The 13,837-nt window shown below is 27.0% G+C and overlaps 1 protein-coding gene across 2 annotated transcripts; it reads right to left on the bottom strand.

The window, feature by feature from the left end:
* Positions 1–2,229: 2,229 nt before the first annotated feature.
* LOC122637168 (nanos homolog 1) lies at positions 2,230–9,116 on the bottom strand. 2 transcript variants are annotated; one of them, XM_043829142.1, is made up of 3 exons: positions 8,936–9,116; positions 3,583–3,805; positions 2,230–2,878 (listed from the first exon to the last, which is right to left on the bottom strand). In XM_043829142.1, exons 1-3 carry the CDS (start codon positions 9,099–9,101, stop codon positions 2,701–2,703), a joined length of 567 nt encoding a protein of 188 aa, XP_043685077.1. In that variant the 5' UTR covers positions 9,102–9,116; the 3' UTR covers positions 2,230–2,700. The 2 variants fall into 2 exon arrangements, with proteins under 2 accessions (XP_043685077.1, XP_043685078.1); XM_043829143.1 differs by lacking the exon at positions 8,936–9,116 and adding an exon at positions 3,898–3,925.
* Positions 9,117–13,837: the final 4,721 nt, after the last annotated feature.

The following is a 13,837-nucleotide window of genomic DNA, read 5'->3' as shown; positions in this document are numbered from 1 at the left end:
ATAATGTAAAAATTAAATGAACAAAACAAAAGATTTGATATTACTCGAATATAGTTAAGTAGCAATATCATGACAAATTTATATTAATCTCTTGTATGCTTTATATTATACATTTATCATCTTTGCTCTTCGATTCAGGATTCAATTTATTATTATACTTTATATACGTATAATTCTTCATTATGAACTAGGTCTATCTTATTTCAGTCAAAGAGTAATGTTTGATGGAAAAGAGAGCATGATGATATTTTTAATTTTGTGCAATTAATTAATTAACTATATCTTATGGAAGAAAATCACTTAAGACTTAATACAACTAATATGTAATATGTAATATATATAATATGTATGAATAAGTAATTCAACTTTTTTTTTCTTTTTCTTTTTTTCTTTTTCTTTTTTTTTTTTTTTCTTTTTTTTTTTTTAATACTAATTCCTTTAAATACTACTATATGCGTGTGTGTATGTATGCGTATAATATATATATAAAATAATAATAATAATAATAATAATAATAATAATAATAAGCGGAAAAAAAGTATCTTTGGAAAAACATACAGCCAAATATAGTTTGAATAGTTTAACCCATTTACAAAATAATAGTTACAATAATACTATAATATTACAATATATGTATCTGATTTTTCAACAAAAAAAAAAAAAAAAAAAAAAAAAAAAAAAAAAAACATACAAAAACATTGGAACACAAACCGTTATAAATACATACATATATACATACATACATATTTATATATACACATACACATACGTGTGTGAGTGTATATATATATATACATATATGCATATATATATAATTGTTAAGTAAAGATACATGAGAGCAGTATGACGACTTAAAAAGAAAAATCATATTGAGATCATTTTACAAATCTAATAATACTTTTTCGAATACTATGATTAAAACGAATATTTATTTTGTCGAAATAGAAATTCTTAGTTTTTCCCTTTTTTTCCTTTTCCTACTTCTTCTTCTTCTTCTTCTTCTTCTTCTTCTTCTTCTTCTTTGAATCTTTTTGTTTTTTATTTATTTATTTTTTTTTATTTATTTAATCCTTCAATAACTACAATTATATTAATTACGTAATCAGGCACATGAACGAACGACTTTAGTGAATCTAGAAATTTAATATATGATGTATCGATCCTATCTTAGAACTTTTGACGATCTAAGTTTTGCATAATAGAAAAAAAAAATAATAATAATAATAATAATAATAATAAATGTTAACGTAACGCCATGTTTAAAAATGTACGTCAATTATATCATAGAAAATTGTTAATATTTCAAATGTACGATAAAGTAGTCTTGGAACTTTGTAATAGTTCGTATAAAGTTCTGTCAGAAGGCGTTTAAAAAAACGAATAGGATCTTTTAATTATCGTCACGATTACTGCCATCTTGACGAATCAAAAAAATTGATATTTTTTTTTTCTTCTTCTAATTTTTTTTTCCTTTGTAATCTTTTTTTCTTTTTAATGCATGCCTTTTAATTAGTAAGAATTGTGGCCACAATTATATAATAAAATAACGTTCGTTAATGTTCATCCATCTTAAATTCAAAACAATGATATATATATATATATATATACATACATATATATCACTTCTTGTAATAAATAAAAAAAGAAAAGATTTAAATTTTTGCACATAAAAAGATGTAGCTATATCTAATTTTATATATATATATATATATACATATACATATATTTATTTATATAAATAAATATATATATATATAATTATTGCAATTTCATTCTCTCAAACTATTAACATTTATTCTTTCTGGAAAATCTATAAAAGAAACTTTCTTCGTCTCTTTTAATTAATATATATGTATGTATATGTATATGTATATATATATATATATATATATATATATATATATATATATTAATACACATACATAAATATACATACATACATACATACATACATACATACATACATACATACATACATACATACATACATACATACATACATACATACATACATAAATGCATACATACATATATATATATTATATAATAAAAAGATTGTCGGTTGTTAAACTTTGCAGTCTTATCTATTTTCATTGAGAATTAATATTTGATATCACTCGAAACCTTTTAAAAATCCACTTTTTTTTTTGTTGTCGAATAAAGTCATTCATTTAATATAGTAGAAGAAAGGAAAAAAGAAAAAAATATAACCTATATATACACACACATATATATATATATGTGTGTGTGTGTATAATATAAGAATTGTTTAAAAGGCTTCACTTAATACATTCTCAATGAAATAATTCATTACTTAACCTTTAAAAGTATAATTAATATGCGCCACGATATTCATATTTGATAAACGATGTACAGGATTAATCATATATAGTAAGTACAAAATCATTGCAAGTCTAACGTATTCTCATAATACAAAATTATACATACTACTTCGAGTTACGTATATACGGCATATCTAAGTCGAACGATCTTTTATATTTTCAAAAATGCAATCAGTAATCATTTTTGTTATTTGTATAGCACAAAAATCTATTGAAATTCATTTCTACCAACAGAGTAACTTAATATACTTTTGCTCTCTATCTCTTATTTTCTTTTTCATTAAGATAGATCACACTTGATAAAGTACTTAAAAAATTAAGCTCGTCGATATATTCCAAAAGAACGAAGAAAATCAATTTATTTTTGGCGTCGTTTACCTATTGAACTTCTTTGTAATTTGGGATCGTTCGTAGTTGAAATTGTCTCAAGTGATGGTTTTGATTGATAAGATGCTGAATTTTTCGACCTCATTGGACAATGGCTCACGGTATGTGCTGTATCTCCTGTAGCACCACAGATTGGACATGTATAGGCCCTGTTAAAAAATGAAAACGATATAAATTCGAATTACACGATCGATATTATCATTATCGATAATATCGATTGAACATTTTTAAGTTCGAGAATTCGATCTATAAAGGATATGTACGAAGCGAGATAATAAAATTAAAACATCATAACATATATATTATATATAACCTCAAATTTAATTAAACACAAATTAAAATCATACTCTATCGACATATTATCGATATATATCTCTATCGATAATACCGACTGAATATTATCAAGTTGTAGAAAAATTCAAAGAAACGCCATCTACCTAGGATACCTATGAAACAAAAATATCAAAAGAAACTCGACGAAACTATCGAATAGAGTCATTCCTCTACACAGAGATACATATATCCATGTATAAGATTTATCCATTTATTCCCTCGTCGCTTACCTTCCAAGCTACGTGCGTTAACGGCAGCGTCCGTAAAGCAGAAAACAAAAGACGGAAAACTTTTTAACCAAGCTCAGAATCTTTCATAAGAATATATAAAGTAAAAAAATGATATAGTTTAGTTAGTGACTATCAAAATTATATTAGAAAATTCCATAATAAATTCCATATATATATATATATATATATATATTATATATCTTTGATTATTTAATTAGGTTAATTAGATTAAGTATTATAGGTTAATAGGTTATGTTAATATAATTGGAAAAATGGAAAAATATTTTCACCTAAGAACGGGACACTGTACACGGCCATCGGCATACTTGATCAAATGTTGCCGATAATATATCTCTTCAACGCCATTGTTTCTACAAAAGACACACACGTTTGGCAATGGCTTTTTCGGCTTTTTTCGACGAATATTTGGTACAGGCTGTGGATAATCGTCGACATCCGGGCAATATTCGAAATCCCGTCCATTGTGACGAAATTCTTCCATCACGTCGTCCACTGTATAACAATACACATACATACACGAATAAACATATATTTTTATTAATAAGAAAATTAAAAATTAAAGAAACAGAAAATATTGTTCGTACTTTTGGATAGAGATGCGACTTTGTTGAAAATCTAATATACGAAGTAAATTTTGTAAATACGATTGTAACGAAATATGATGTAATAGGTAACAATAATGACCTTGAAATTCAATGTTTTTCGCAACATTAGATTTTCGAAATTGCAATTAGCTCTTCTTCGTAAGATAAGTAAGGTTAACGACGTTTTAAACGATACGTAAGCGTTGTTAGATGCGTATATAATAAAATCGCACGATTTTCAATGTTATTCGTATGAACATAATCGAACGAGTATAACGTTTGATATTCGACGATATCTCTACTCTACAGAAATGTTTCTTTTTAAAACTTAACCTCTCGAAAGCTTGTTTTACAATATTTCAATGTTATCATATTCGACCATATTTTATATATTCGTCAAACTAACCTCTCTAACCTCTTTTGATATAATCAAATCGCACGTCGTTAATAATTAGTTAAAAATATACTTAATTATATACAAATATCTATGATCTGTTCTTAAAAAAGAAATGAGAAATGAGAGATATTTAATCTAATATTACGACACGACGACGACACGACACTCGAAGCTATTTATTTTTCTTTTTGTTCATTTCAAGAGAAAGCTTTCGATAGCAAAGGAGAAGCGATATGTATTGTTTGTTTTACCGAAGGCCACGATCGCATACATACATATATATATATATATATGTATACACATATAGAAGAGATATACACTTCGAAAAGAAATAATCCCCTACGTTCTCGAATCTTCATGAGTACGTATTGTGTTACAGATCTTGTAAACAAAGGGCGTTCGAACTTACTTAAGAACGCCGTCGTACCTAAAAGTAGAACTAAAATTTCTCTCGTATATATTTATTCGTTAAGAAGACGATAGAGATAAAGAAGAAAGAAAGTAGAATGGTGCGAAACGAAAGGAAGGAAGAAAAGAAGGAAAGAAAGAAAGAAAGAAGCCTTGAAAACATTTCTCCTCTCTCGAGATTCGTTCGTAAATTTCTAGAAAGATTTTAGTATAGTTTTGAAACGTCGTAACGTTTCGGAAAATAAGTAAACAAAAAATGAAACAATAACAAAAGTACGATACGTTTCGAAGAGAAGCAACGTAACCTATAACTTATCGACTACGCAAAACTAGGTTTAATTTAGTTCGTAGAGAGAATCGTATAATTATTCTCTATTTTATTTGCTGATAATATCGATTATTATTTTCTTTATGCGAGATTTATCTTGATTAGATAGAAAAGTGAGAATATTGATACGTTGTATTATGTTATAACGAGGTTATATCTGTATAAAGTTAAAATAAATATTTCTAAGTATTTCATTTTATATGTTAAAGAATTATTATCGATTATTTTTATTTCTAAAGATAACGATTTTGCGAAAATAATTATCATTACGATTAATATAGTTTCTACGAAATCATATATATATATATATTTTTTTTTTTTGAAAAATAGAAACATCAACGAGATATATAACATCGTAATCGAGGTTATGTGCAAATAATTTAATAATGAAGCAACTATTCCTTGAAAATAATTATCGTTATTACTTAAAATACTTTACGACGAACAAGAAAAAAATATTAATAATACGTTATATTAGATTAATAATATTAATAATATAAATCTTCGTAAACGTAAAAGAATAATTGAAGTATAAGAAACAATTATTTTTGAAACTCGGTTCAGTAAAATGAAACAAGTTACTTTAAAATATAACGCTGGACCATTAGAAATATCTGTACAATACTAAGAATATATTTAAATCGTAATTCATAAATCATAACCTTCATGTTCCTGCAAATTTCAGAAGGTTAGGTTTCCACAGGTAAAGCAGGTAAACGTCTCAAAGGTCCTTTCTTCTCCGTCGAAAAAATTTTAGGTTTTACAGAATCCTAACTCTATGTAAGTAAGTACATAAAGAGATAGATAGAGACAGAAAGAAAGAAAGAGAGAGAGAGAGAGAGAGAGAGGAAGAGAGAGAGCTAAATCTCTTGGAGATAAATTTAAACTCGAAAGATTTTTCTTCTCGAAAGAAATTTTTTCCTTGTATTAGTTTGTTCGAACATTTTCACAGATTTGAAGAAATTTTCAGAAATATCTCGTAATATTAATTATAATATCCTGTTTCCTATCTTTTTTTCTTTTCCTTTTTCTTAAACGAGTATTGCAATTCGAAGAAGAAACATTTCTTTCATCGACAATCTTCATCTTTGATATTTCAAGAAAAATGTTATTAAAAAATGACCATCTTTTTTTGATTAAACTTTGTTTAACGAGTTGATTTTTTTCTTTTTTTATTATTTCTTCAAAAGTTATGACTTTTTTAGCGTTACAATAATTACGTATATATGTATTTTAAATAATAATGCATTTAAATAAATTATTGCTTATATATATATATATATTATTCTAAATTTAATTTCTAAGAGATACATAAATGATATATATATATATATAAATCTTTTTTTAGATTGGATTTTCTTTTTTCTTTTTTCAAAAACTTTTAACCACTGATAAATAATCATCGATCAATACTTTGTAGTAACTAATAATTAATAACTATAATTAATATTCACGGATTAAGATCAATTAGATCTCCGATTATAGAGTCGATCGATTGAATTTGAAAAAAAAAAAAAAGGAAAGTGTTCGATTTTAAATGATAAAGAAAATACTGTAATATTTTTCGACATAACATTTTTTAAAGGTTAGATTGGCTCGGATAACACGAACAACAAAACGTAATTCCTTTTCTAAAAATTATGCCAACATATAAAAAAAAAGCAACAAAGAAAAGAGAGAAAGAAAGAAAAAAAAAAAAGAAAAATCAAAGAATCCAACAACGTTACCAATGACAAAATTAAGTTCAAAGTATCAATTTGAAAACAACGAAACGTTGAAAATAGCATACCCATGCAAATAGTATGCCTTACGTATGCAAACTATCGTACGACTAAATAAAAAAGAAGAAACCTCGATATCTGCGATTTTTTTCTTTTTCTTTTTCAACATTCGAACATTTCGTCTTGAAAAGTACTATTCACAGGTCAAAAAGAAAAACCAATAAGAAAATATCTTTCATTAACATTTTTTCGAGAAAATTAAATAAATACGTACTACTTGCTTTTACATTTTTTAGGTTAGTCTTCCAATGACGATAAGAAAAATAGGTTGATACCAATAAAAGAATGATAAATGTAATATACCGAACGTTAAACTATTTTCTTTCGTTGTACGTTACTAAGAAAAATTCTGTCTCTTATGAAAAAGAAAAAAAGAACTTTTAACAACGTAAACAACGCGTCAAAAACTTCCAAGTCGTGTTTTCTCTCTCTCTCTCTCTTTTGAATATATTGCCTCTCTTTATCTGTCTCTTTCTATCTCTTTCTGTCTCTCTCTCTCGTGAGTGCACGACAGTATACGTACCAAACCTGATATATGTATCTCGAATGATCGTTGCGAGAGTTAATTTGTTTACAAACGATCGAAGGTTGATTAGCTGACGAAGATAAGACGCACACAAAAATACGTAACACACATACACGCATACGCACACATATATCTTTCTCTAGCGAATCGAGAGAACAGTACACACCACCACCCTTCGAGAACAGATTTCAAACGACGTAATGAATGGTCGATCGATCGATCATTCGAGTTTAAAAAAAAAAAAAAAAAGGAAAAAAAAAGGAAAAGGAAAAGGAAAAAAAAATACAGAATCGAAACAAACTTAATTATCGATCGTGAATCAATTGACGCGTTTAAAAAAAGGAAAAATAGAAAAAAGTGAGGTTATAAATTACGACTAATCGCATAATACGCTGAATCTACGTAACGTGAACAAACAAATGACGACGACGACACGTTGAAGCAAATAATATATGCTGAATAATGATTTAGAAAAAGGAAAAAAGAAAAGAGAAACGAAAAAAGAAATAATACTAGGTGCGATCGATATTTTTATCATTACTTAACTTATTCGAAGAGAGATAGAGATACATAGAGATAGACAGAGAGAGATAGAGAGAGAGAGAGAGAGAGAAAGAGAGATAAAGAGAGAAAGAGAGAGAGAGAGAGAGAGAGAGAGAGATCAAATGAAAACACGAACGAAAACTTAAAAAAAAAAAGAAAAATCTGGAAAAATTCGTTGAATCATTTTTTACTTTCTTCGTAAGTAAGTCAGTCAATTATTCAAAGGACGTAATAAGAGATGGTGTCAATAGAGTACGATAATCAATTGTTTAGCGTGCAACGGTATATCAAGTGTACGTCATCGATAAAGCGCGATTAACTTCACGTTATTTCTCTCTCTCTCTCCTTCTCTCTTTCGTATTTTTCTTTTCTTTTTCTTATCTCTATTAACTTTTTAACGAATTTCAACTATACGTACGTACGTACATATATACATATATATTACCAAATGATTGCAAGATGGTACGTATATATGTATATGTATACATATATACATATATACATATATATATATCTTCTCTCTCTTCCATATAAGGCACAACAATATCAAGTTAAACATAGTGAAGTGAGTGAAGTTAGAAGCGTAATAAGAAACGAGATAAAACTCTTCGCACGAAAGGAATTTGCTGCCGGCGTACTTGATCCTTCTTCAGTCAAGCACGATCTAAAAGAGAGAGAAAGATCTCTCTCTCTCTCTCTCTCTCTTTTCTTTCTTTCTCTCTCTCTCTCTCTCTCTCTCTCTTGATCATATACATAGAATTATGATGTAATCGACATAACGGACGAGACACGTAATAGAACGAAAGAATAATACGAAAAAAAAAAGAACAGTGAGGAAGAAAGAGGAAAGAGGATGGAGAATAAAGAGAGGAAAGAAGAGATATATAGATACATAAACGAAGATAGAAGAAACTAGAAAAAAGAACGAATACGAAAGCTCGATCATTTTATTCGAATGAAAATTCGAAAGGAAACGAAGGAAAGATAACACAAATAAAAAAAAGGAAAAAAAAAAAAGATCAGAAGAAATAAGATGAAAAAGATCGATTACTTACCGTTAGGATACGGATTAGTATAGTAGCTGTAGAAGGTGAAATCATCGGTGAATAATCGTTTAAGTTCCTCTTGCAAGCTTGGGTTGAAAGGGAAAAAGCAATTTCCCGAAACTTGAAGCATCGGTAGTTGCCTCGATTTGACACAAAACATCGTGGCTTTTATCATCGAATAAAATTTTCCTTTTTTTTTTTTTTTTCGATACGATATTAAATTCGTATATCGATATATCTATATATATATATATATATACGTATTATTGTATATATAAAATATATATATATATATAATTATATATGTCGTTTCTATAATATATGCGTTCGTATAGTACGTATAGTTTTTTATAGATGTGTGTCAATTATCGTTGAAATCGATGTATATATGTTTTTCTCACGCTCGTAAATGTATAACGCGCGCGTACATATATGTGTCTCTTTCTCTCTGTGTACGTGCGTATCGCGTATATGTGTAAGTGTACGTGGACAAACGTGAATAGTGGATAGTGAATTGTGTGTGTACGTGTATGTGTGTGTGTGTGTGTGTGTGTGTGTGTTAAGAGCCGCACGTTTACACTCTCGAAAACTTTCACCCGAGCTTGACGACTTTTCCAGTTCGACTGAAGAGAGAGAGAGCAGGGATGTCATCGGCGATCGGGAGAAGAAAGGATCCTAGTGGTGGGGGTTGGGGTGCTGTCGTTGGGCCTACGAACAAGCGGAAGAAAAAAAGCGCCTTATTTGAATCTACTTGGTTTTGATATGACATGCTTCATCTTACATAGGTGATACCATATGACTTTGTTAGTGTTATCATTTATTTGCTTTTCTTTTCTTTTCTTTTTTTTTTTTTATATTTTCTTTTTCACCGTGATTTCTGATATTTTGTTTTGTTTGTTTTGTTTTAAAAGGGGATGTTTATCTATTATGACCTCGTGTTACTTTCAAATTACTTTTGTGTGTGTGTGTGTGTGTGTGTGTGTTATAATTTTACCGTTTATCTTTTATATCGTAATATTACTTTGAAGTCACTTGTGATATGCGTGTACACGTATAAACACACGTAGTATATATATATATATGTATATTGCATAATATTATACAACATATATTATGTTATATATATTATATATTATATATATGATTATATATGTGTATATATTTTATTTTTATATATATCAGTCTTGTTTCATTTAAATTCTTAATCATATATACATATATATATATATATATATATATGCGTATGAAATATATATGAAATTTCAAGGTTAATGTTTACTAATTATAACTACACAATATTTATAGTATAGTTATATTTGTATAAGTTATGCTACAAGTTTCTTCCTTTTTTTTTTTTTATACAAAATTTTTTTCATTAGATACAATTTTATTTCATTTGTTTTCTCACAAAATTATATATTATAATTATCGTATGATCTAAGATTAATGTTCACTATAAATATAAATTATGCTATAAGTTTCTTTATTATATAACGTCTTATTCGTAGAAACTAACAAAAACTAGGTTATAAAAGGTTAATTAATAAACTCGAAATTATAATTCAAAGTTAATTACAATAACGACGATTCTCATTTAATGACTTTTTATTTTTTAACAGTCACTCAATTATTATTCTTTATTCAGAGTTAAGACGTTCGTTACGCTATAATCGAGAGAACAAACAAAAATTTACAAAAAAAGAAAACAAAAAGAAGATCGTATTCTATACAAAGTATAACTTGTACTAAAGAAAAGAAAAGAAAAGAAAAGAAAAGAAAAGAAAAGAAAAGAAAAGAAAAGAAAAGAAAAGAAAAGAAAAGAGAAAAAGAAATAAGAAAAGAATAAAACAAAAATGAAAAAGAAAAGAGAAAGGTGGATACGTTTATACAAGCGTGTAATTTAAAAATTAAGGTGGCAATTTTGGATTCGAGATATCTCGCATCGTGATTGGTTGATTATTTTCACGATATTTAATAAAGAAAATAGACGAATCAACTACGAAGAAAAGGGAGAGGTAATCATATATATATATATATATATATACATATATATTACATATATATACATATACATATATATTACTCGAAGAATCTGAAAAAGAATGAATGAAAAAACGATTGCACTAATCTTCATCTTTATTGTTACTGTGTAAATATGTAGGCACTGAACAAATAATGTTTCATAATTTGTTTACAAACATTTACATTTACTGATCTTTTTGTTGTTGTATTCAATATCATCATCATCATCATCATCATCATCATCATCATCATCATCATCATCATTATCATCATCATCATTATCATTTTTTTCTTCTTTTTTTTTCATTATTTTATTTATTTTTTTTTTTTGTATTATTTTCCTCCTTCACATTTTCTTTTATTTTCTCCATTTTTTTTTTCCCTATTTTCCTCTTGTCCAATCAATGAGAATTAGTTCTCTCTCTCTCTCTCTCTCTCTCTACGAGCAGGCTCGACCATTGAATGTCAGTCAAGTCTACTTTATATTCCGTCTGTCGTCCGTAGACACACACACACACACACATTGTGAACCACGTGTATAATACCATTTTCGGTTTCATTTGTTTATTTATTTATTTATTTGTTTATTTGTTTGTTTGTTTGTTTGTTTGTTTTATTTGTTCCTTTTTCTTTTTGCGCCCCTACCTTTCCCCGGACCCTTATCTTTTTTCTTTATTATTTTTCTCTGTCCTTTTTATTACACCATCGTCATTATTATTATTTCCTCTCTTATCAGTCATCGTATCAGTATGCGCTCAGTATCCGTATTCGAAATTACTAATTTGCGACCTCAATTAATTATTTTATCAATATATAATATATGTATATATTTATATATAAATACATACATATATATATATATATACATTTATATATATATATATACGTTCGTGTGTATATACATATATATATATCAATATATATATATATATATATATATATATATATTTATTTATTTATTTATTTAGTTTTATTTTATTTTTATTATGTATACTTTTAATCTCTATATATGCTAATATATTGTTCCTCTATTCTAAAAATTTACCATGATTATTTTTTAATGATAATATGTATATACTTCAGAGAAACTATAATATTAAAAAATTATAATAGTAGTATGTCGAACATATTACATATACATATGTCGTGTGAAAAGAATATGGTGGGATAAAAAAGGAGGAGAAAAAGGAGAAGGAGAGGGAGAGGGAGGGAGGGGGGGGGAAGGAGTAGGGAGAATAAAAAAATGTAGTGACGAGATAATGGCATACATAGGAAGGTAGTATAAAGGGGGAGATAGAAAGAGAAAGAGAAAAGAAAAGAAGAAAAACTAAATGGTAATATATGCGAGTTCTAGCTTTGGCTAAGGAGGTTGATATTTCGAAATTCGAGAGCACGACGATCGGATAGATAGATTTTTTTTTTTTTTTTTTTTTTAATAACGTATACAATTATCGGCCTTACGAGTAATGGCGTGCGCTCTTGAATTTCAAAATCTCAGACTAAATGAAAAAAGATTGGTATAAAGTCTTTATTAAGAGACGAGTAGATTTGAGAGAGGATTTGTTTTATGATGCGTGTTCTTATGTATATACCTGTATATATATGTGTATATGTGTTATGTATTTATGTATATACGTGTAACGTTTAATCTCGTGTATCGCTTAACACACACATTCATATATATATATATATATATATATATATATATATATATAGTATAAATATGTGTGTTACACGCGTGCATATGTATGCGTATGTTGTGTATGCATGTAAGTGTGATGTACTATGATATCTTTCATCGATGAAAGAATGTTCGCAAAAATTTTCGCACACGTTAAAAAGAAGACATCTCTCCATTGTTGATTGGATTTATTTTTTCTTTCTTTTCTTTTCTTTTCTTTTTTTCTTCTTCATTTTCTTTTTTTTTCTTAAATTCATTTTTATTCTCCTTTTTTTCTCCCATTCAATATCCCCGGTCCCAACCCCTCCCGTCCCATCCCCTAACCCCGAATTATTTCATCAGCCTTTTAATCGTATTTTATTTTATTTTATTTTATTTTATTTTATGTTATTTTATTTTATCTTATCTTTTTTTTTTTGTTTTTCATCTTCTCATCTTTTTGTTGCTTCGTCGTTTCTTTTCTTTTCTTTTTCTTTTTTGTTTGCTTGTTTAAATCCTATATTATATAAAATTATAGACGAGAGAGAGGTAGATTTCTAGAAAAATTAAATTCTCACGATTTTATACTTTTTTTTCCCCTTTCTTTTTGTGTTTCTCCTTTTCCCCCCTTTTTTCTTTTTTTTTTCTTTTCTTTTCGTTTCGTTTCTTCTCATTTCTACTATTCTCTAACTGCCATATTTCTTTACTTTTCTTTTTTTCTTCGTTTTTTTTTTCACCCTTGAGGATCGTTAAATTTGAAGTGAAATGTATAAGAAAAAGACAAAGAAAGAAAAAGAGAAAGAAAAAGGAAAAAAAGACAAATCGTTACTCGCGTTAACGTTGTTATATATATATATATATATATATATATATATATATATATTTCTTCATTTTTTCAATTTTTTCTTTTTTTTTAATGTCTTTGTATTTTTATACAATCAAACGAGCGTTGGTTGAGACGGTCAGTTTCTTAAATAACAATAATACATATAATAAAATATTAATAACAATAATAATAATAATTATAATAATTATAATTGTAATAATTATAATAATATATAAAAAAAGAAACAAAAAAAAAAAAGAAAGAATTAATTGTACAAGGGGTATATAAAGTCACTCAAATGATGCTAATATTCACGCGCTTGCAATTATTATTAACACGTGTGATCTCGAATTACAAATTTTTGCATTTTGTATTTGTTGTTGTAATTGTTATTGTTGTAATT

This window comes from Vespula pensylvanica, chromosome 24, assembly GCF_014466175.1.
Source record: "Vespula pensylvanica isolate Volc-1 chromosome 24, ASM1446617v1, whole genome shotgun sequence".
Taxonomy (NCBI): Eukaryota; Metazoa; Arthropoda; class Insecta; order Hymenoptera; family Vespidae; genus Vespula; species Vespula pensylvanica.
The sequence above is the reverse complement of the archived record's forward strand: the minus strand, read 5'-3'. Positions and strand labels throughout refer to the sequence as shown.